This window comes from Chiloscyllium punctatum, chromosome 8 (assembly GCF_047496795.1).
Source record: "Chiloscyllium punctatum isolate Juve2018m chromosome 8, sChiPun1.3, whole genome shotgun sequence".
NCBI lineage: Eukaryota > Metazoa > Chordata > Chondrichthyes > Orectolobiformes > Hemiscylliidae > Chiloscyllium > Chiloscyllium punctatum.
In genome coordinates this window covers 114,858,002-114,882,946 of record NC_092746.1, presented here as the reverse complement: position 1 = coordinate 114,882,946, position 24,945 = coordinate 114,858,002, and the positions used below count along the sequence as shown (strand labels likewise).

The 24,945-nt window shown below is 40.9% G+C and overlaps 1 protein-coding gene across 2 annotated transcripts in view; it reads right to left on the bottom strand.

Annotated features, from left to right (window-relative positions):
• The window catches only part of obscnb (obscurin, cytoskeletal calmodulin and titin-interacting RhoGEF b), an 802,448-nt gene that overhangs the window by 265,568 nt on the left and 511,935 nt on the right, over positions 1-24,945 (bottom strand). For both annotated transcript variants that reach the window (XM_072576281.1, XM_072576282.1), the window contains 3 exons: positions 9,957-10,232; positions 9,410-9,682; positions 1,792-2,082 (listed from right to left, as the gene is read on the bottom strand). In XM_072576281.1, the coding sequence (XP_072432382.1) occupies positions 1,792-2,082; positions 9,410-9,682; positions 9,957-10,232 (840 nt within the window). The remainder of the gene's footprint in view (positions 1-1,791; positions 2,083-9,409; positions 9,683-9,956; positions 10,233-24,945) is intronic.

Below are 24,945 nucleotides of genomic sequence, written 5' to 3'. Positions count from 1 at the left end.
TCCCTTTCTATCCCTAACCTAAACGTAACTGAATTATGGTCACTCTCTCCAAAGTGCTCATCTACAACTAAGTCAAACACCTGGCCTGGTTCATTACCAAACACCAGATCCAGTGTGGCCTCTCCTCTCGTCGGTCCTTCGACATACTGTGTCAGGAAAACCTCCTGTACACATTGGAACAAAACTAATCCATCTGACATACTAGAGTTATAGCATTTCCAAGGGGGTAAAAACAATGACTGCAGATGCTGGAAACCAGATTCTGGATTAGTGGTGCTGGAAGAGCACAGCAGTTCCTGCCTGAACTGCTGTGCTCTTCCAGCACCATTAATCCAGAATTATAGCATTTCCAGTCAATGTTGGGGAAGTTAAAGTCCCCCATAATGACCATCCTGTTCCTTTCACTCCTACTCAGAATAATTTTGCCAATCCTCTCTTCCACCTCCCTCCAATTCTGTGGAGGCATATAAAAAACTCCAAGCAGTATGACCTCTCCTCTCCTGTTTCTAACCTCAGCCCACACAACCTCAGTAGACGAGTCCTCATCAGAAGTTCTCTCAGCCACCGTTATACTATCCTTGACTAACAAGGCCACATCTCCCCCTCTTTTAACACCTTGCCTGTTCTTAATGAAAGATCTAAACCCTGGAATCTGCAACATCCATTCCTCACCCTGCTCTATCCATGTCTCCAAAATGGCCACAACCTATCCATGCTGCAAACTCACCTCCCTTATTTCGGATACTTCTGGCATTGAAGTAAACACACTTCAAACCAGTTTGCTGTCTGCCAGCACATTCCTGTGACCCTGGAATCCTGTCCCTGTCCTTCCTACTCTCATCTTTCTGTGCACTGCAACTACACCTCCAGTTCCAATCCCCCTGCTGTGCTAGTTTAAACCCATCCAAATAGCACCAGCAAATTTTTCACTCAGGATATTAGTACCCCTCTGATTCAAATGAAGACCGTTCTGTTTGTACAAGTCCCACCTTCCCCAGAATGAGCCCAATTATCCAACAACCTGAAACCCTCTCTCCTGCACTACTCTTGCAGCCATGTGTTCAGTTGATATCTCTCCCTATTCTTTGCCTCGCTATCACATGACATGGGTAACAAACCAGAGACAACAACTCTTTGTTCTAGCTCTCAGCTTCCATCCTAGCTCCCTGAAATCCTGCCTTACATCCCTATCTCTCTTTTTACCTATGTTGTTGGTACCTACATGGACAATGATTTGAGGTTGGTCACCCTCTCCCTTCAGGACCCCAAAGATACGATCCAAGACATCACGGACCCTGGCACCTGGGAGGCAACACACCAACCACGAGTCTCATTCGTTCCCAACAAACCTTCTATCTGAGTCTCTAACTACTGAGTCCCCAATGCCTAACAGTCTACTCCTTTCCCTCCTTCCCTCCTGTGCAACAGGGACAGGCTCTATGCCAGAGACCTGGGCCCCACTGCATACCCCTGGTAAGTTTACAAATTTACAAATGCAATATCCCATAATTTTCACACAAATCTAACTTACTAAATCATTGTTAACAACATTTTAAGATTCAAGATTTTGAAGTGTTAGGAAGTACCTTTTTTAATTGTGCTCGGAGAAAGAAAATATGACAAGGTAAGCATGCATACACATTAATACTGAAGTTGTCAGTTTTACAGCAAAATTTCCCAATTTTGATTGCTATGAATCAAGGCCCTATTGCAGCACTTTTTAGTTGTAAAAATGTGAAGTTCATGCAAGTGCATGCACTGCTTAAATGGGTCTGTATTCATTATTCTCACCCAGCAGAACCATCTGTGGTAAATGAACGGGTTCTCCAGCACCTGCCCTATTCAGAGCTGAAACACGGAATCTGTAACCAGTGCCTGGTATTAGATTATCAACAATGAACTCCGTCTCGTCAATCACTTTTGTGTTACACGGCAACCAGCAGTCGCTGTCAGTAGGCTTCATCTCAACAAAGTAGCCTAGTATAGCACTACCACCATCGCTCAATGGTGTGAACCAAGACAAGGTGACAGACTGGTGGCTTTTTCTAACGACCTCTGGATCTTCAGGCGGGTCAGGAAGGCCTAAACATGCAGAGTTAGAATCATTATTATCTTAATTCCAGAGATGATTATCATACAAATAAAATTCAAACATATTACTTGGTTGTATAAATTAGATTATAAATATAATGAACTTCTTTATGGATAAATTGCATTAATTCTCAGCTGATTTAGATTCACATATGCTACTAATAAATAGATATCATCTCAAGACTAACGAACAGTGAATAAAGCAGGATTAATTAAATATTCAACAAAACTATTTCACATTTACAAATGGAATCAGTACCTCATGCAAAGAGTTGCACTTCTAAAGTTACCTCATTAGATTATTTTCAACTGATTTATCTCAATGGGAGAAATCAGGACTGCAGATGCTGGAGATCAGAGTCGAAGAGTGTGGTGCTAGAAAAGCACAGCCGGTCAAGCAGCAGCCGAGGAGCAGGAGAATCGAAGTTCCTTATGCGCAAACCTCCTGCTCCTCGGATGCTGCCTGACCGACTGTGCTTTTCCCCCACCACACTCTTCTACTGATTTATCTGTCAAGCAAAAATGATTCAACTGTCTATCTTTCCACTGGCAGCTGATCTATCTAAAACTTAAGTTCATGGGTTGAAGTCATTGTTATTAGGCTCTCACATTTCAAATTTTAACTCAGGGTGGTGTCCTAAGGCCAAACATCTTCAGATGCTTTCTAAATGGCTTTCCTTCAAACTGAAGGTCAGAAGTGGGAAAGTTTGCTGGTGACTGCACATTGTTCAGGATGATTCACCACTTCTTATATGATGAAGCAGTCTCTGTCCATGTGCAAAAAGTTCTGGACAATATCCAGGTTTAAAATTTGTGCCACATAGGAGCCAGGAAATAACCGTCTCTGACATGACAGAATCTTCCCATCTCAACTTGAGAATCAATGACATTACCAATTTTGAATTAACTGTTATCAACCTCCTTGGAGGTTAATACAAAGCAGAATAATGGTAGCATAGTGGAAATATCACTGGATTAGTAATCCAGAGTCTTAAACTAATGATCTAGGACCTGGGTTCAAATCCCATCATGACAGCTGCAAGGACATAAATTCAATTAATATATCTGGAATTAAAAAGTAACACTATTTAAAATGATTCAATAATGTCTTTACAGAGGAAAACTGGTCTGGCATACAAGTGATTCCAGACACTCAGCAATGCAGGCACTTTAGCTGAATTAAAAAGTTCAACATTCTTTTAAGTTCAAAGAACAAAGAACAAAGAAAATTTACAGCCCAGGAACAGGCCCTTTGGCCTTCCAAGCCTGAGCCGATCCAAATGTACCGTCTAAACCTGTCGGTCAATTCCTAAGCATCTGTATCCCTCTGCTCCCCACCTACTCATGCACTGTCCACGCATCTTAAATGAATCTACCATGCCTGCCTCTACCACCTCTGCTGGCAACGCGTTCCAGACGCCCACCACCTTCTGTGTGAAGTACTTGCCATGTGTAGCCTCTGTGGGCGGCACGGTCGCACATACTACTGCCTCACAGCGCCAGAGACCCGGGTTCAATTCCTGCCTCAGGTGAGTGTCTGTGTGGAGTTTGCACATTCTCCCCGTGTCTGCGTGGGTTTCCTCCGGGTTCCTCCCACAGTCCAAAAATGTGCAGGTTAGGTGAATTGGCTATTCTAAATTGCCTGTAGTGTTAGGTGTAGGGGAATGGGCCTGGGTGGGTTGCGCTTTGACGGGTCAGTGTGGACTCGTTAGGCCGAAGGGCCTGTTTCCACACTATAAGTAATCTAAACCTTCCATCTCTCACCTTGAAATCATGACGTCTTGTTATGGAATCCTTCACCCTGGGACAAAAGCTTGTCTCTATCCAACCCGTCTATACCCGTCATGATTTTGTAGACCTCAATATGTTTTTTTTATGAAAATAAACCTAACCTACTCAACCTCTCTTCATAGCTAGCACCTTCCATACCAGGCATCATCCTCGTAAATCTTCTCTGCGCCCTCTCCATAGCGTCCACATCCTTTTGGTAATGTAGCGGCCGGAACTGTATACAGTATTGTAGATGTGGCCAAACCAAAGTCTTGTACAATGTTAACATGACTTGCCAGCTCTGATACTCAATACCCCGTCCAATGAAGGCAAACATACTATAGGCCTTCTTGACCACTCTATCCACCTATGCAGCAACATTCAGGGTACAATGGACCTGCACTCCCAGATCTCTCTGCCCATCAACTTTTCCCAAAGCTCTTCTGTTCATTGTATAATTCGCTCTAGAATTAGTCTTGCCTAAATGCATCACCTCACATTTGTCTGGATTGAACTCCATCTGCCACCTTTCTGCCCAACTCTGCAGTCGATCTATATTCTCCTGTATTCTCTGACAGTTCCCTATGCTTTCTGCTACTCCACCAATCTTCGTGTCATCTGCAAACTTGCCGATGATACCAACAGTGCCCTCATCCAGATCATTTATGTATATTACAAACAACGGTGGCCCCAACACTGATCCCTGCGGAACACCACTGGTCACCTTTCTTAATTTCGAGAAACTCCCTTCAACTACTACTCTCTGTCTCCCGTTGCTCAACCAGTTCTTTATCCACCTAGCTAGAACACCCTGCACACCATATGACTTCACTTTCTCCTTTAGTCTACCATGGGGAACCTTATCAAATGCCTTACTAAAGTCCACGTATGTTACATCTGCAGCCCTTCCTTCATCTAACAACTTGGTCACTTTCTCAAAGAACTCTATTAAGTTGGTAAGGCATGATCCCCGCTCCCCCCCCCACCCGCACAAAACCATGTTGCCTATCACTGATAAGCCCATTCTTTTCTAAATATAAATAGATCCTATCCCTCAGTACCCTCCTCAGCAACTTTCCCACCACCGACGTCAGGCTCACTGGCCTGTAGTTAGCCAGAATATCCCTACTACCCTTCTTGTACAGGGGGACAACATGAGTGACTTTCTAGCTCTCCGGCACCTCACCTGTATTTAAGGATGCCACAAAGATATCTATCAGGGCCCTAGCTATTTCCTCTCTCGCCTCCCTCAGCAGCCTGGGATAGATCCCATCCGGTCCTGGGGATTTGTCGACCGTAATAACCTCTAGCCTGCCCAACAAATCCTTCCTACTTATGCTATCATGATCCAGACTAATCAAACTTCTGTCTCTAATCTCAAGACTCATGTTCCTCTCCTCAGTGAACACTGATGCAAAGTAATCATTCAGAATCTCACTCATTCTCTCAGGTTCGACACACAGCCTTCCTTCATTATCCTTTAGTGGACCAATCCTTCCTCTAGTTACCCGCTTGCTTCTTATATAAGAATAAAATGCTTTATGACTGTCCTTAATTCTGCTTGCTAAAGCTATTTCATGACCCCTTTTAGCCCACTTGATTCATTGTTTAAGACTTGTCCTACTCTTCCAATATTCCTCCAAGGCCTATTCTGTTCTTAGCTATCGAGACCTTATGTACACTTCCCTTTTCCTCTTGGCTAGTCATACAATTTCTCCTGTCATCCATGGTACACGAATCTTGCCCTTCCTATCCTTTACCTTTATCATGCCTATCCTGCACTATCTTTCACCTACCTTTGAAAGCCTCCCATATATCAAATGTGGACTTCCCTTCAAATAGCTGTGTCCAATCCAGATTTCCCAGCTCCTGCCTAATTTTGATATAATTGGCCTTGGCCCAGTTTAGTACTCTTCCCTTAGGACCACTCTCATTTTTATCTACAAGTATTTTAAAACTTACAGAATTGTGGTTACTGTTCCCAAAGAAATCCCCACCACAACTTCTACCAACCATCCTGGCTCATTCCCCAGTACCAGGTCCAATATGGCCCCTTCCCTTGTCGGATATAAACTCAGCTTGTTAACAGCTCAGCTGTCTGCAATTTTTCAATGCTGAAAATTTCTGCAAGCAATGAAAAATTGCAGACAGTTGGGCTGTTAACAAGCTGAGTAAATTGTCAATGATGTCAAAATTAGCCGCCTTCTGAAATCAGATTCACAAAGGTGACTGGTGTGATGACTGGTTGCAGATCTGAGGTCACCACACTGCACATTTTGTCAGCACAGGTGCAGTAGCATATCTAATTTAAGGATGTAAAATCTAGTAAACCTAATCTTGCTTAAAGATACAAACAATACATTCATTGTTGGTCCACTCAACAATTAAGGCTGGCACAGTGGCTAGCATTACTGCCTCACAGCGCCAGGAACCTGGGTTTGATTCCACCCTCAGGCATACTATCTGCATGGAGTTTGCACATTCTCCCTGTTTCTGCTTGGGTTTCCTCTGGGTGCTCCAGTTTTGTCCCACAGTCCAAAGATGTATAGGTTAAATGGATTGGCCACATGAAATTGCCCATAGTGTCCAGAAGTGTGCAGGCTAAGTGGATTAGCCATGGGTAATGCAGAGCTACAGAAATGGTGCGGGATTTGGGTGGGTTGCTCTTCAGACGGTTGGTGTGAAATTGATAGGCTGAAGGGTGTCCTGAAGGGGATTCTCTGACAATCCACAAAAAAAGCAGTCTATAGCTACCGAAGAACTGTTCGCATGAGGGTACAGGTAGTTCTCCTAAAACGCAGATTTATTAAATGCAATTTGATTGTAAAGTCATTTGTGAATTGTGGACCTTTTTTTATAAAGCAAACTCCCGTTTGCTGTTACGCAATTCGTTCCCGGCACTAGCTGAACAGCAAAACCCAGCCTCAGGATCCTCTGTTTGCAAAATGGAAATTTAGTGTGTTCAGCTAAAACAGGAATGCAATCAGCTCCGTAAGTCTTGTAACTTAGTTTGAAACTGGGAATTGTAGTCTACATTTAGAAGGAATTTTTATTTCAATCTGGGGGAGAACTTGAGGATTGCAATTCCATGTTGGGGCATCACATGGTGAGTCGGCTCACGGACTTTCTGGTGAAGAACAGTGCTGCACTCAGTGATTTTAGTGTTAAAGTGTTAAATTTACTGTATTATTTCATTAAAATATATGATTTAAAGATTTACTTAGACTGTGCTATTGGTTGTGTTCGGCTAACTACTATTTTTGTTTTGATTTTTCCTGATATTTTTGATAGTTTGCCACAACCCTGTTTTTCCCATAGGCTCCACTATTTATACTGCGCAATTTTCTATAACATGCTGTTGCATGGGAATGCAACTACCGCTTTATAGGTGAACTACCTATATTTTGAGGAATCAATGTCTGCGAGAGTTAAATTACCTATTCTCTAAATGCATAGGTTTGGAGAAATAAATTGCCTTGGATGTTCTTCTGAGTGGGATTACAGTACATGCTCTTTTTATTGCACAATATGAATATTTTATTGCTGGAAAAGATACAAACTGTGAGGTGAAATTCAGGGCTATGTGCAGACTAATCCATATCCCTCATGATTTTATAAACCTCTATAAACCTCAACCTCCAATGCTCAGTGGATAATGTCTAGCCTTTCCAAACTCTCCTCACAAATCAAACCCTCCAGTCCTGATAACATCCTTGTAAACCTCTTCTGCACCTTTTCCAATTTAATAATATCTTTCCTGTAGCAGAGTGATCAGAACTGTTCACAATACTCCAAAAGTGGCTCCACCAACAGCCTTTACAACCACAACTTGACATCCCAATTCCAAATACAGCGGTCTGAGCAATGAAGGTAAGCATACCAAAAACCTTCTTTACCACCCTGTCTACCTGTGACATAACTTTTTTAAAGAACTATGTACCTGAAACCCCAGGTCTCTCTGTTCAACAAAACTCCCCAGTGCCCTACCATCAACTATAAGTCCTGCCCTTGTTGTTTTATAAATTTATTAATTTTGGTGTAATGGATCGGATGGATAAATGGGAACCAGTACATGTTGTACACCTGGATTTCCAAGACAGTCCTGAAGAACAGCTAGAAAACAGGTTGATTTGCAAGATGAAGACTTATTGAGTGGGGATTATTATATCAGCATAGAGCACACTTAACTGGGACACTTGCAATCAAGAGGCTGTAATTTGTGGACTGCTGCAAAGATCAAAGATCAGTGCAGGGACCTCAGCTATTACAATCTATACAATAAGAAACCAAGAATCATGTGTCCAAGTTTGCTGACAATGCAAGGCCAAATTGGAATGTAACCAATGAGATGACAGAGTTTCTAAAGTTAGAGGCAGATTAAGTGATGGGCAACAGGGTGGCATAATGTGGGGAAGTATATGGTTATTTACTTTGGTTGTGAGAATAGAAAAGGAGAATATACACTTTAGAACGAATGAAACTTTTACATGTTTCTGTGTAAAGAACCTTTGATGTATTCATATATGAAATATACAAGGTTAGCATGTAGGTACACATTTCTGCACTGCAATGGGTTTGGACTCTTAGCATAAGAAAGTAATGTTACTATTGCTTTGGTGAGGTGACACCTAGAACACTATGTGCAGTTTTGGCCTCCATATTTAAGAAAGGGTATACAGCCTTGGTGACAGGATAGGAGAAAGTGAGGACTGCAGGTGCTGGAGATCAGAGTCGACAAGTGTGGTGCAGGGAAAGCACAGCCAGTCAGGCAGCATCTGAATAGCAGGGGAGTCAACGTTTCGAGCGTAAGCACTTCATCAGGAATCCTGATGAAGAGTTTATGCTCGAAATATTGACTCTCCTGCTCCTCGGATTCTGCCTGACCAACTGTGCTTTTCCAGCACCACACTTTTTGACTTGGTGACAGGATAGCAAAGGCTCACCAAATTGGATGACAGCATTTTCCTATAATGACTGGCTCAGGCAATCAAACTTTTATTGTCTGGAGTTTACATAAATCAGAAGTAATTTCACTGAACCATGCCACAAATCTGACAAGATTTAACAGAGTAGATACTGAAATGTTGTTCCCCATGGATGGGGACTATAGAAAAAGGGAAGTACAATTTCAGAATAAAAGATTAATCATTTAGGACTAAGATGTGGTGATTTTTTTTCTCTGAGGTTGCAAACCTTTAAAATTTCCCATCCCAGACAATCATGGACGCTACTGAGTTGAGTATATTCAAAGTTAAGATAGTTAAATATTCTGATCTTTCAAAAATATGTAGTGTGGGTGAGAGTTGAACTTAGGCAGGAGATCAGGTACAATGTCATAGGAAAGCAAAGTAAGCTTGAGGTTTACTCATGTTTCTATTTCTTATCTAGTGTCAAGCATTCAAGAACACCAAACAACTTCTGCTCGATTGTAAAATTAGTATTTTCAACTTTCTGCTAACAGCTGTATATTCAATCTTTAAAAAACAATGTAAATAGTGTGATAAATCAAATTGCATTATTTCACTGATATCAAAATTTAGGACCTTACCAATAACAGTTAACTTTGCTGATGTAATGGCATCTCTTGAAGCAAAAGTTATTTCTCCAGAGTGATTTAATTGGGCATTTTTTAGGGCAAGTTTGTATGTGTTGCTTTCTGCCTTTGGTTTCCAATGTTCATCTGACTGGATATCCGTTTCATTTAGATACCAGGTCACTTCAGTAGCTGGGACCACTTCACTCAATATGCATTCAAATTCAGTATCACTGCCTTGAATCACTTCAATATTGGTTAAAGTCTTCAAAATGTTGACATGCCATCCTACATAGAAGACAAATATAAATATGACAAAAGAAGTGTTCTTTACAGCCGTAGCGACAAGTATCAAGTCAGCTTAAACTCAAGCAAAGTTTTGTTTGTTTAATCAATTATAGGAAACCAGTGCTTAGGATTAAACATTCTCCATTATCTGGTCAACTGTAATTACATTTTTGTCTTCTCTATTAATTGAGGATAAATTAACTGGAGAGGACTAGCTTCCTCTCGATTAGCTGCAGAACATTTTACAACATGGAAGTCGCCAATATTCTTTTACCTTTAACAGTCAGATAGGCTGATGACATGGCATTTCCAGATACAAAGGTCACACGACAGCTGTCTAAAGGAATCAAGTTCTTCAAAAGCAACAGATGCCGTTTCCCAGCTTCGAGGATTGCCATTTCTACATTTTCAGACTGTGAAATGGCAATGTCATCCATTAGCCACTTGTAATCATGTAAATCTGGTCTGGATAAGTGGCATTCAAACAAAGCTTCACCACCCTCTGATGTGTCTACATTTTCCAGCCCTTTGAGAATATCAGGTTGCTTTGCTGATTAAAGGAAATAAAAATATTACAGTGATTCTCATTATAACAATGCAATACTTTTTGGATCAATCTTGAATACCCCTCATTCTAAGGAGAACAAGTTTGAAAACAAAACACTGAACCATTTCAGATACCGAGTGTTATTATAAAGTACTCCCAGGGTAAGTGCAGCATGATTAAGTGCAGAATAAAAATTCCTCTAGTCTCACCAACAATATGCCTTACTTTCTAACTAACTATTGTTACTACACAAGCATGACATTTCCTACTTAATGCATTAGCCATCTTACAATTTCAGTGACTGACATTTCCAATCCGTGCTGCATTAGCTGTGGCCCGAAGGTAAGGGTAAAACAGAAGTTTGCAATTTACTTTAAAAGGCTTTGCACTATAACTGAATGTATAAATTTAAATATGGGAATGAGAATTACATGTAAATTAGTGAACATGTTAAATTAAAAAATCAACAAAATACAAAAAAAAGTTGTGTCATATGATTAATGAATAGAATACCAGTATTCATAGAATGGACAGAAGTTGTCTTAGTTGGTGGCACAAACTGGGTGACATAGGATCAGCCGCCATAGTGCCAGCATCCAATGTCAATTCCATTGCACTCCATGGAATCAAATATCAAGACTCAGTAGTCACCCTGATATCACCTGTTTTGCATTGCAGTCGAAGAATAATTTCTATCGCTGGATCATTATAGATTCAGTAGTTCAAAGGAAATCTTCAAGCAATCTGAGTAATCATTGCAAATTTTCAGTTCTAATGTCTTTACCAAGAATAATGATGAAAGACAAAGAAAATTCAGTATATCTGGAGGGAAATAAAATTTATGGAAGTGCTTTATTCTACTTCCATTCTAATGTAAATACTTGTCTTCTAAAGTAGGATGCACTGAATTGAATGAGTCCACCAGCAGCAAAGAGGCCACCAATTTAATTCAACCATAGGATTAATAATCTGCCTCATTGTTTCCTAACTGATCAGCAATATAAAGGAGGCAGCGGTGAAGTGGTTAAACCATTGGAGCAGCAATCCAGAACACCAAACCTAATGCTTAAGAGACATGGATCTGAATCCCACCATAACAGATAGCGAAATGTGAATTTAATAAAAATCTGGAGTTAAAAACTAGGCAAATGGCTAACACTTAGCCACTGTTAATTGTCAAAAAAAAACCCATATGATTCACTACACCCATTAAGGAAGGAAATCTATCATCCATATTTGGTCTGGCTGACACAAGATTCCAGATCCACAGCAATGTGGTTAATTTTTAACTGCCCTCTGAGGCAATAAATTATTGCAACAATAAATACTCAAAGTTTTAAACTAGAATGGCAGGGAGATGGGAAACAAAGTGTAGGCTTAGATTCGTCAGATTCAGATCAGGAAACATAAGATAGAATATTAGTTATGATGTTGTCAGCAACTCTGAACGATGAAAGAAATTAGAATTAAAAAGCATCCAGAAAGGAAATTGATAGGGTTGAACTGTTCATACTTTAATGCAATACACAAGGCAAATTAACTAAGGACACAGATAGATACATGGCAGCGTGATGTCATTGCTATAACGTAAATCTGTTTAAGGAGGGGCAAAACAGGCAGGCCAATATCCCTGGATATAAAGTTTACAGGAAGGATTAGGTGGGTGACAAAAAAAAAGTGGGGTTAGTAGTAATGGTTAAAGAATTATTTACTGTTGTGAGAAGGGATGATACACTAAATGCGGACACCGCACAACAATCACTAGGCAGGAGTGTTCCCTCACTGTCGGGAACACTTCAGTGGTCTGGGACATTTGGCCTCTGACCTTCGGGTGACCATCCTCCGAGGCAGACTTTGGGACAAGCAACAATGCAGAGTGGCTGAGCAGAAGCTGATATTAAAGTTCAATACCCATGGGAAATTGCCTCAACTGGGACCCTGGGTTCATGTCACACTACAGGTGACCCCACTTCTCGATATACACACACATACTCACACACCCACGCACACCCTCCCTTATTTTGCTCTCTCATATGCACACACATACACATCCCGTACTCACACCAACGCACGCACCCTCTCACACATACCCCATCACACTTACACACACACTTAACTAAGCTTACACACATACATATATATACACACACTCTATCACGTACACTAGCATCCACATGCACACACTCACATGCACACTCAATCTGTCGCTCCTACATGCGCACATATATAAGCTTATGGGTGAATTTGTTTTTGCAGAATTACAGTTTATTTTGCTCAAAAGCTGCATGAATCCATGTAAAACTCTGTAAAACTATATAGAGGGTTTGTCAGTCTGACACAGCAATGGGACACAGACAGACTTCACACCTATTGTTTAAAAACCTGAGCTATCTTCAAAATGTAAAGAAGTTCTGGGATATACATATTAAAGAACAGAAACCAGCATATCCCATTATAAAAGATGGAAGTTTTATCTAAGATTGTTTACTGTATCACATCCCCAAGACACTGGATTCCTTTGGCTACAAATTCTGTAAGCATGATCTTAACCTCCACAACCACCTGATGAAGGAGCAGCGCTCAGAAAGCTAGTGCTTCCAAATAAACTTGTTGGACTATAACCTGGTGTTGTGTGATTTTTAACTTTGTCCATCCCAGTCCAACACCAGCACCTCCAAGTCATGGTTAGAGTTAGTACTATTATGGAAAAAGGCAGAGATAACTCAAGAATAAAAGATTTTTAACTGACAGGGGAGAGGTAAATTTTACAAAACCAACAAATGATATGGCTGAGGTGGACTAGACAGGTCTGCTAAAGATAAATCAGTGGTAAACCAGGGGGAGGCACTAAAAAGTGCACAAAAGAGACATATCACCTCCAAAAATAAGAATGATGCTGCCAAATCTATGTCTCCATTAGTTATCTTGAAAAATACAGTAGAAGATTCAAAGAAAAAGAAAGCTTATGATGACCACAAAAAAAACTCAATACAGTAGACAGCCTCGAGGAATACATAAAGTACAGGGATCAAGTTAAAAAATGAAATAAGGAAATCAAAGAGAGGGTTATAAAAAATTAGCAAGCAAGATAAAAGGAAAACTCAAACATCAATAAGGGTAGTGCAGAGGATATTGTCTACATGGATTTTAGTAATGCATTTGACAAGATCCCACATATCAGATTAGTCGAGAAAGTAAAAGCCCAAGGGATACATGGTAATGTGTCAAATTATAGAGTCATATAGCATGGAAACAGAGCCAATCCATGCCGACCATGTTTCTAAACTAACTAGTCCCACTTCCCTGTATTTGGTCCATATCCTTCCAAACCTTTCTTATTCATGTATTTATCCAAATCTCTTAAATGTTGTAACTGTTCCTGCATCCACTTCCTCTGGCAGTTCATTCCACACATGAACCACTCTCTGTGTAAACAGATTGCCCCACGTCCTTTTTAAAACTCTTTCCTCTCACCTTAAAAGTTTATCCATTAATTTTGAATTCCCCCATCCAAAGGAAAACTATTGCCAGAGAGTTCAAAGACTAGGGGTCATAGATTCAAGCTAAATGGCAGAAGAATTAGATGGGACGCGAGGAATTATTTTTGTGCAGAGGGTGGTGGATGTCTGGAATTTGCTGCCTGATTCAGTGGTGAAAATAGAGACCCTAAAGTCTTTCAAAAAGTACCTGGATCTGTGCCTTGCATGCTCTAAACTGCAGGGCTATAGGCCATGTGCAGCAAGCTGGGATTAGAAAGGGCATCTGTGCTTCATTGGATCAGCATGGACTGTATTTATGCTGCATCGTTTCTCTAGTTCTAAATGCTGCCCTAGCCAGTGTTGCTCACATCCTCTGAATATGTTTTTTAAAAAAAACATGTGGGTTGAAGTACACAATCTGTCAAAAGAAAGGTTTTTACTTAGAGTGTACAGAAACCATAGAAATATTATGGCTTAAAAAGTCCATTCATTCCATCCTTTCTGTGCTGGCAAGAAAAAAAAACAAAAACAGGCCTCCCATTCTAATCTCATTTTCCAGCACCTGCAATCTTGCAGATGACAGATTTGTTTTTCAGATGCAGTTTCAGGAACCTTAAAATGGATTGAAGGTTTTTGTCTTCTGTGCATGATCAAGAAAGAGATTATATCCAAATTGAAACCCAAGTTATATACAGTGCAGGGAATTTGGGAGACAGTTTGGGAATTTGGTGCAGAGGGAAAGAGGTGCTTTATGCTTGCTTTTTCGACTCATAGTTTGTAAAGTCTTTACAGGATAAATTGAAGCCTGGGATCGGAGTCCCAACACCAGAAAAGGAGTGACATTACAGGAAATCTATAGTTCATTGATTGATAATAGCCACTAATTTTACTATTATAGGTAACTTACTGATAGGAGAAATATTTGCAGGTTACAAACTAAGAGACTAGTGTAAAATCTTTAAGAAGACATATTAAATAAGTAACTAAGCAGAGATGCAGGGCCAAGCAACGTGTGGTACCTGCATGATGTGGGAGCTGATAGATCCTACTATAGTCCGTGGTGACCACATTTGTTGCAAGTGTTGGTAACTGAGGAACTCTGGCTCAGAGTTGGTGAGCTGGAGCCTGAGCTTTGAACACTGCGACACATCAGGGAGGGGGAGAGTTATCTAAATACTATGATTCAGGTGGCAATCACAGCCCTTACATTAACTACCTTGAACTCAGACAATAGTCAGAAACAGGAGGGTGTGACAATAAGCAAGGCAGATAGAGAGATTTAGGAGGTAGTGCTGAAGGAGCCTCAGCCCTTGACCTTGTCTAATAGGTTTGAGATTCTTGCTCCATGTGTGTGGATGAAAATAGGGGCTATAGTGAGGATGAGCAAACTGACATTAGTAGGACAGCAAGCCATTCAGGAGAAGGGGAGAAAAGAGAAATGCAGTTGATTAGAAATAGTCTAGTCAGAGGAATAGACTCTCTTCTCTGTGCCCAGGACCAAGAGTCCCAAAGATTGTGTTGCCTGCCTGGTGTGGTGCTTGGGTTTCACTGATGGAGAAAGTGAAATTGCACGGGGTTCAGGCCAGATGGATAGAGAATTGGCTGGACAGCAGGAGACAGAAAGTAGTAGTGGAAGGGAGTTTCTCAAAATGGAGAACTGTGACTAGTGGTGTTCCACAGGGATCTATGTTGCAGCCACTGTTGCTTGTGATATACATAAATGATCTGGAGTAAGGTATAGGTGGTCTGATTAGCAAATTTGCAGATGACACAAAGATTAGTGGAGGAGCAGATAGTGAAGGGCACTGTTAGAGAATGCAGAAGAATATAGATAGATTGGAGAGTTGGGTGGAGAAATGGCAGATAGATTTCAATCTGGGCAAATGTGAGTGGTGCATTTTGGAAATTCAAGAGCAAACTATATGGTAGGTGGAAAAGCCCTGGAGAAAACTGATGTACAGAGAGATCGGGGTGTTCAGGTCCATTGTACCCTGAAGGTGGCAAAGAAAGTTGATAAAGTGGTCAAGAAGGCATATGGCATGCTTATCTTCATTGGACAGGGTTCTGAGACAAGAATTGCAGGTCATGTCATAAGACTTTGGTTCGGCCACATTTCAATACTGCGCACAGTTCTGGTTGCCAATTACCAAAAGGATATTGATGCTTTGGAGAGGGTGCAGAGGAGGTTCACCAGGATGTTGTCTGGCATGGAGGGTGCTAGCTATGAAGGAAGGTTGAGTAAATTAGGATTATTTTCATCAGAGAGATAGAGGCTGAGGGGATACCTGATTGATGTCTACAAGATCATGAGAGGTATAGACAGGGTGGATAACAAGAAGCTTTTTCCCCAGAGTGGGGGATTCAATTACTAGGGGTCACAAGATCAAGGTGAGAGGGGAAAAGTTTAAGGGAGATATGTATGGAAAGTACTTTACGCAGAAGATGGTGGGTGCCTGGAACATATTGCCAGTGGAGGTGGTAGAGGCAGGCAAGATAGCGTCATTTAGGGTGTAGCTAGACAGATACATGAATGAGTAGGGAACAAAGGGATACAGATCCTTAGAAAATAAGCGACAGGTTTAGATAGAGGATCTGGATCGGCACAAGCTTGGAGGGCCAAAGGGCCTGTTTTGGCGCAGTAATTGTTTTTGTTCTTTTTTGTATTACATCTGTGTTGAAGAGAAACTTAGAGTGAAACGGGCAAGATCTAGTTGCTGTGGTTCGCATAGGTACCAGTGATATTGGCAGATAGAGCAAAAAGGCTCTGCTGAGGGAATATGAGCAGTGAGGGGATAAATGAAAAAGTAGAACCAAAAAGGTAATAATCTCTGGATTACTACCTGAGCTAATTAGCACAAGGTCAACAAGACTAAAGACCTAAACATGTGACTCAAACAATGGTGTGGGATGAACAGGTTTGAGTTCATGGAACATTAGCACCAGTATTAGGGAAGGAGAGAGCAGTTCTGATGGGCCAGGTTCCAATTGAGGGTGATAGTTAGACATTTCGGGCAAAAGCCCTTCATCAGGAATAAAGGCAGTGAGCCTGAAGCGTGGAGAGATAAGCTAGACTTAGACACAGGCATAGGTGGATTGATTAGTAAATTTGCAGATGACACTAAAGTCGGTGGAGTAGTGGACAGTTTGGAAGAATGTTACAGGTTGCAGGGGGCCTTGAATAAACTGCAGAATTGGGCTGAGAGGTGGCAAATGGAGTCCAATGCAGCTAAGTGTGAGGTAATGCACTTTGGGAAGAATAACAGGAAGGCAGAGTACTGGGTCAATGGAAAGATTCTTGGTAGTGTGGATGTGCAGAGAGATCTTGGAGTCTATGTACATAGGTCCCTGAAAGTTGCCACCCAGGTTGATAATGCTGTTAAGAAGGTGTATGGTGTGTTAGGTTTCATTCGTAGAGGGATTGAGTTCCGGAGCCGCAATATCATGCTGCAACTGTACAAAATGCTAGTGCGGCCACACTTGGAATATTGTGTGCAGGTCTGGTCCCCATATTTCGGGAAGGATGTGGAAGCATTGGAAAAGGTGCAGAGGAGATTTACCAGGATGATGCCTGGCCTGGAGGGAATGTCATATGAGGAAAGGCTGAGAGACTTGAACCTGTTATCATTGGAAAGAAGAAGGCGAAGAGGGGATTTGATAGAGACATACAAGATGATCAGAGGATTAGATAAGGTAGACAGTGAAAGTCTTTTTCCGAGGATGATGACATCAGCTTGTACGAGGGGGCATAACTACAAATTGAAGGGTGATAGATTTAAGACAGACATCAGAGGCATGTTCTTTATGCAGAGAGTGGTAAGGGCGTGGAATGCCCTACCTGCTAATGTTGTCAACTAGGGAGATTTAAACAATCCTTGGATAAGCACATGGATGATTTTGGGATAGTGTAGGGGAACGAGCTGAGAATAGTTCACAGGTCGGCTCAACATCGAGGGCTGAAGGGCCTGTTCTGCGCTGCATTGTCCTAGGTTCTAACTAAGCTATGGATAGGGCTCAGCATTGACAGACAGTATATAAAGGCTAAGGATCCTAACTTCAAGCACAAAGGTTAAGGGATCAACCATGAGAAATGGGCAGACAGCACAGGATTGAGGGTGTTACACTTAAATGCACACAGTACACAAAACAAGTAATGAGCTTGCAGTGCAGATTGAAACTGGTGTGTACAATTTTGTGAGTGTCACAGAGAAGTGGCTGCAAGGGGATCAGGGCTGGGAACTAAGTATTCAGGGAAAAACATTCTATCATGCTATTTGGAGGAGATTGTGGTAGACCCCACTTAGGGAACAGGCAATTCTAGATTTGCTAATGTGTAATGCAGTAGACTTGATTAGAATGCTCAGGTGAAGGAACCCCTAGGGGGCAGTGACCATAATATGATATATTTCACATTACAGTTTGAGATGGTGAAGTTTGAATCAGATCTCATAGTTTTATAACTGAGTAAAAGTAATTGCAAAGACATGAGAGAGGAGCTGGCCAGACAGAGGAAGAGAAGTTTGGTAGGAAAGATGGAGCAGCAATAGCAGATGTTTCCGGGGATAATTCGGGAGTGTGACGATGCTGCTCCTTTAAGAAGGTTATGTTGTCCTTAGTTGTTTTCAAAAGGGGTTGGAAATGGTAGAGGTTTCAACATGTTTGGAAATATCTACTTGAAAAGGTCTTTAAGCTTTTTAAAAAAGACACCTGTACAAGGAAAGGCAGGGGGGCGGCCAGTTCTCCCAGTTCAGGGTTTGATTTGGCTTGGTTTTATTAAGCAGTCTGTTTGAGGCTGTTGGTCAAAGGAACAGCTCCATGCTGATCCTATCTCTCTCTCTGTGTGCAATCTCTCTCGTGTAAGAACCTGTGTTTAAATTTACATTTTTGCCAAGGGAGTGTTTATGGGATGTTGCAAATACTTGGAACAGCATCATTAAGTTGCGATAAAGTCAATTGCATTTACAGATAGGTTGTTATTCTAAATTTGGTTCTCTTTTGTTCATACTTCAGTCAGTAGTCTGTAATTAAATTCTGTTTGTTTAAAATTGCGTGGTTGGGCCAGCTTCATCACTCTGGAATATCCACTATACACCTGCTTAAAACAATTAGAAAAGTTAGGATATGGGCTACCTTCTTGGAATATTTTGAGGGTGACTGGCCTATTCCATAACAGGAGGTACAATAGAAATTCACCTCAAGGAAGAGGAGAATGAGGTTGACAAGAGTAGTCAGGGACAGCATGAAGGCAGAAAAAAAAAATGTGGCAACAATTAATGGGAAGCAAGCTGATTGGGAAACTTTTAAAAATCAGCAGAGGAAAACGAAAAATGGAATGAAGGGAGAGATGATGAAGTAGGAAGGTAAGCTAGTTAGTAATATAAAAGAAAAGATTGCAAGAGTTTTTTTTCTTAGATATACAAAAGGATAGAGAGGCAAAAAAGGTCACTGCACCATGAGAAAATGAGGCTGGAGAAGTAGTAATGGGGAATAAAGCAATGGTGGAGAAATTGAACAGGTACTTTGCATCATTCTTCATGGCAGAAGACATCAGTAGTACTCAAGAACTTCAAGATAGTCAGAAGGCAGAGGTGAGTGTTGTAGTCAACATTAATGAGTAGGAGCTTGGGAAGTTGAAATGCCTGAAAGTGGATAAATTACTCAGATCAGATATAGTGCACTCGAGGGTTCTGAAGGAGGTAGCTGAGGAGATTGTAGAGGCATTGCTGGTAATCTTTCAGAAATCCCTGAAGGTTAGGGAGAGTCCCAGAGGACTGGAAAATAGCTAATGTAAAACCAGTGCTTAAAAATGGTGAGAGGCAGAAGACAGGAAATTATAGACCAGTTAGTGTGACGTCAGTCATTGGTAAGATTTTAGAGTCCATTATTAAGGATGAAATTTTGGACTACTTGGAAATACATGGTAAAATAGGACTGAGTCAGCATATATTCATCAAGAGGTGACCGTGCCTCTCACATCTGTTAGAATTCTTTGAGGAGGTAACAAACAAGTTAGACAAAGGTCAGTAGATGTGATCTATTTGGATTTCCAGGAGGCTTTTGTCAAGGGGCTGCACAGGAAGCTGCTAAATAGCAGCCCATGGTATTCAGGCAAGATATTGGCATGGATAAAGGATTGTCTGGCTGGCAGAAGGCAGAGAGTGGAGATAAAAGGTCTTTTTCAGGATTGTAGGCAACAACGAGTGGAGGTCCACAGGAGTCTGTGTTGGGATCACTGCAATTCATATTATACATTAATGGTCTAGATGGAGGAACAGAGGGCTCGGTTTGCAAAGGTTGCTAAGTTTGCAGATGACAGAAAGCTAGGTGGAGGTAAAGGCAGTGTTGAGGAGGCAGGGAGGCTGAAGGAGGACTTAGACAGACTAGGAGAGTGGGCACAGAAGTGAGATTATGTACTTTAGTACGTGGAATTAAGGAAATTTTAAGTGGGGAAAGGATTTGGAAAAAAGGATTTGGGAGTCCTAGTTTAGGATTTTTTTTAAGAATAACATGCAAGTTCAATTGGCAATTAGAAAGACAAATGCAAGGTTAGCATCAATTTGAAGAGGATGAGAATATAAGAGAGGAGATGTACTGCTAAGGCTCTGATCAGATGGCATTTGGAACATCGTGAGCAGTTTTGAGCTCTGTATCAAAGGAAGAGTGTGCTGGCATTGGACAGGGTCTGGAGGAGGTTTACAAAAATGATTCTGGGGATGAAAGAGTTGTCATATAAAGAGTGGTAGAGTACTCTGGGTCTGTATTCGATGGAGGTTAAAATGATGATGTGGGGATGACCTCATTGAAACTTAAAGAATACTGAGAGGCCTGGATCGAGTGGATATGGAGAAGAATGGACATGTTTCTACGAGCAGAAGAAATTAGGACTGAAGGGCACAGCCTCAGAGTAAAGAGGCAACCCTTTTGGACTGAGGAGAGAGGAATTCCTTCAGCCAGACAGTGATGAATCGGTGGAATTCACTGTCCCCAACAGAAGGCTTTAGAGGTCAAATCATTGAGTATATTTGCAGATAGGTTCTTGAGTAGTAAGGGGATCAATGGTTACGGGGAGACAGCAGGAGAGTAGGATTGAGAAGCATATCAGCTATGGTCGAATGGCAGAGCAGACTTGATGGGCCAAAACGGCCTAGTTCTGCTTCTTTACCTAATGCCTTATGATTTTTAGTGGCGGCGAACTCCAGACTATTGTAAACTCCCGAGTGAAAATATCCCCTTTAGTCCACATACCAACCACTTTAAATTTGCAGAGGGAGCTGGTCTTTTATGTCTGGCATATCCAATCCCCTCATAATCCCATTATCGCTTTCTCATGTACACCAAAGCAGTAACTGCACCAACACTTGCTGGTCTTTCGATGAAAACTCTAATCAGTAAAAAGATACATTTTGTTGCTGCACTGTACTCATTAAGATAATATGCAAGATAAAAGGGAACTATATGTTTACACTGCATGAGCAGCGTCAGTTTATTTCAGGTCCCAGAAAAAGTGCTATATATGCTGAAGGCAGGTGGGTGTGTGTTTCGTTTCCATGCGCATATATGTAAAGGAGTAAGCAATTTGTGGAGATGAACTCCAGAGAGAGAGAAAGGCAGTTCAGCAATCAAAAAGATGAATTATAGTCTGCCAGGGAGAAAGAAAAGCTTCTAATGGGGACTGTAAGCACATGAAAGTGGGTTGGCTGTCTTGAATGCAGCCCATGTGATGAGCATTGAGGCCATGATCACCTGAAACCAACTTTCCTGGGCCAGCCACATGCTTAAGTTCCGACTACCAAAGCAAATCTTCTTTGCCCATATCAAAGAAAGCACTAAAACAAGAGGAGGACCAATGAACTGCTTCAAAGATTCTCTGAAGACTTACCTCAAATAATGCAACAGATGCCAATACTTGGGTGGCCCTCTCTTAGAAGAAACTGACTGAGTGGAATCTCCTTTATGAAAGGACACAATGCTTCAAGAACACCTGTTGGCAAGAGGCAGCATGGAAAAGGAACCAGAAAGGAATGCCGGCAATCTCATGGTCAAGGGCCAATTCCACCTCCCAGAAATACCTGCCAACAGTGTGTTTGGAGATGCAGTTTGGGCTCATAAGTCACATTAGGACCCACAGAACCGTAACCAGTGACATTGAACTTCTTAGGTGGACAATCATATTTGTTAGTGAGTGATTGCTGATGATGGACTGCTTTGATTTGTTAAGATCTCAACTGGTGTTATTACTGAAAAAGCCAGATCCCAGAGTTAGATCTGCCAAGCCAGAATTCAATTTGCTTTTCTTTAAACAATGGATATCAGTATTGCAATGCTAAAGCCTGCGACAGCAATTTTAACAAAAAATAATTGAACAATAAAAGCATAAACTATATTATATTAGACAAAATGGTTGCTAAGGTTTCATTACAAATCCCAGACAAGGTTTCATTCTCACGCTATTCCTTTTATCCCAGCATTAATCTTACAAACAACCAAAATCCAGCAAAGATTTACAATTATCTTCACATCAAGGCTTCTTGCTCAGGATGGCACTGCTACATCTGGTTTCCTTCTGGCGTATATTCCCTCTATTCTCTTCAGCTTGCACCTTTCCATGGAAAACCCAAAACAAATGGCTCACTAAACTCACTACTACATAATTTTCAGAGCAAACAGGAGCTCCCTCAATTTAATTTTCTGTAGTCTTGTAGTACTTACTAGAGTTCAATATTCCTGCCTCTATTTCCTGGCACATGTGGATTTTTTGATGTCTCCGTGTGTTTCTGGATCCCCATGACTTGGCAACAACGGATTTTTTTTTCACCTTTGTTCTAATGCACTAAACTATTAACTCCCACCCGTCCAAAGATTATAAAAGCTCACTAAAAATGCATGTATACATACAAACATGGATCACTCTCCCAAGAACTCTTAAAAATGAAAATAAAATCTGTTGCTCGAAGAACAGAAGGAATATATGCACTCAGGGTGTCTGCTTCAATTAAGTAAAATAGGTGACGGCCATTCTCTGCTTCACTCCTCAGGACAATACCTGCAACTGAAGTCAACCAGCTTAGTCTAAATTTAAATAAAACTTAAGTTAACTATCATTCTTCATCTAACTACTACATTCTCTACGACAACACTTCTATCAGTGACTCAACATTCTTCGCTTGTACAATATGAATAAGTTGTTTCCTTTACTTTGGTATTTTTTGCAAATTGTTCAAACAAATATAAGACATATTATTTGTCATCAACAATACTCATGTTCTGTATTACCAAACAACAAATTAGTTAAACATGAGTTTCTCCTTAAAAGATCCACAGTGGCTTTCCTTAATTATACCAAATTTGTTCAACTGATTTTTAATTTAGTGCTAGATTATAGTTTCTAAACACTTTACCAATACCAAGGTTAAATTTACAGGTCTGTAATTCCTTGGTTTGTCCTTACATTTTTTTTAAAACAATGGCTGTATTAAGTGTAGTTCTCAAGTCCTCTGGTACTACCCCATTTCAAAGGAACATTGAAAGATTATGGCTAGTATTTCTGCAACTTTTCCCTCCCTTCCCTCAGAATCTGAGTTACATCTCTTCTGGACCTGGTGACTTATCAGCATTAAGTATATCCAGCCTTCATCTTCATCTATATTTTTCTCATTTAGTGGCTCAACTACCACCTTTTTCAGTAAAGTTTTAAATATGCTTCTTATTCACTTCAGCCACTGCCTGTGGGAGCAAGTACTGTGTTGTCACTGATCTAAGAAAAGCAGTTACTTTTGAGCTCCCTATTGGATTACCTTGTTTCAAGGACTTCAATTAAGCGCTTTCCCACAAATGGAACCTTCACTTCTGTATCCACTGTCAGCAAAACATTCTATTATTTTAGAGTGGATATATTTCTGAAATATTGAGGAGTTGAAGTGAAAAAAAAAATTAAAGCCTAGGGCAGCTCAGCCATGATCTTATAGAATGGCTTGTGGCTGAATAGCCTACTCTTGCTCCTGTTTCTATGTTCTCTGGCATCTTTCAGTTTATTTCAAGATAAAGGAAAAGACCCAATCTGTCTATCCTTCCCTAAAAACAAGGAAAAGCAGCCGAAAGAAATGGGGCAAGATATTCAAAGGCTGTAGGTCTCTATTTGTACACCTTGTGTTTCACAGAATCAGAATCCCAAAAGCATTATGGTGCAGAAGTTAGCCATTTGGCCTGTTGTGCCTACTAGCTTTTCAAGTGAATGTTTGAGATGATGTCTCATAGAAAAGTGCTATAGCAGTCTTTGTCCTATTTCAATGTTGATTATTTTTTCACCTCAAGAACGTGCTCACCACCACGTTCTCAAGGACAATTAGGTATGGGCAAGAAATGCTGGCCCAGCCAGCAACACGCACATCCCAGGAGTGTTTGGCAGCAGAGGTGTAGAGTCATACTCTCTGCCTCATTGCATCGAGACATAATCGATGCATAAATCCTTTTGTTGTTCTCCACATGGCCCTAATCCTTCTTTTATCACCCTTTTACTTTTGATGTCTATAGAAGACTTTGATATGTCTATAGAAGACATTAGCTGCCAGTCTTTTTTCATACTCTCTCCTTACTGCTTTTTTCTTTCACCTTTCCTCTGAACTTTCCATTTTCAGCTTCTTCTTGTGTTGTAGAAACATAGGAGAAAGTGAGGACTGCAGATGCTGGAGATCAGAGCTGAAAAATGTATTGCTGGAAAAGCGCAGCAGGTCAGGCAGCATCCAAGGTGCAGGAGAATCGACATTTTGGGCATAAGTCCTTCTTCAGGAAAGTAGAAACATAGTAACAGAATTAGACCATTCAGCCCACTGAACCTGCCCTACCACTCCAGATCATGGTTCATTAGCACCTTAATGCCTCTTCCACATACAATGTCCATATCCTTTAATGCTGGTACTTTCCAGAAATCTATGGATTTTTTTGCTCATTAATTGAACTTCTACAGCCTTCTGGGATAGAGAATTCCAAAGAGACAGTACCCTCTGAACGAAAGAACACCTCATCATTAGAATTATCAAATTTGCAATGATCTAATTGATTAGTCGATCAAACTCAATTGCTTTATCCTGACATTATGTGCTCATGTTCTAGAGACACCCTGCCAGGGAGAACATCTTATATCAGCCTGTCATGTTTCAGTGACTCAGACATGAACCTTCAGATTCCTCTAGTCTTGTTTGGTTTCATCTTCGTATCATTCCTTTTGTCATACAGAGACCTCT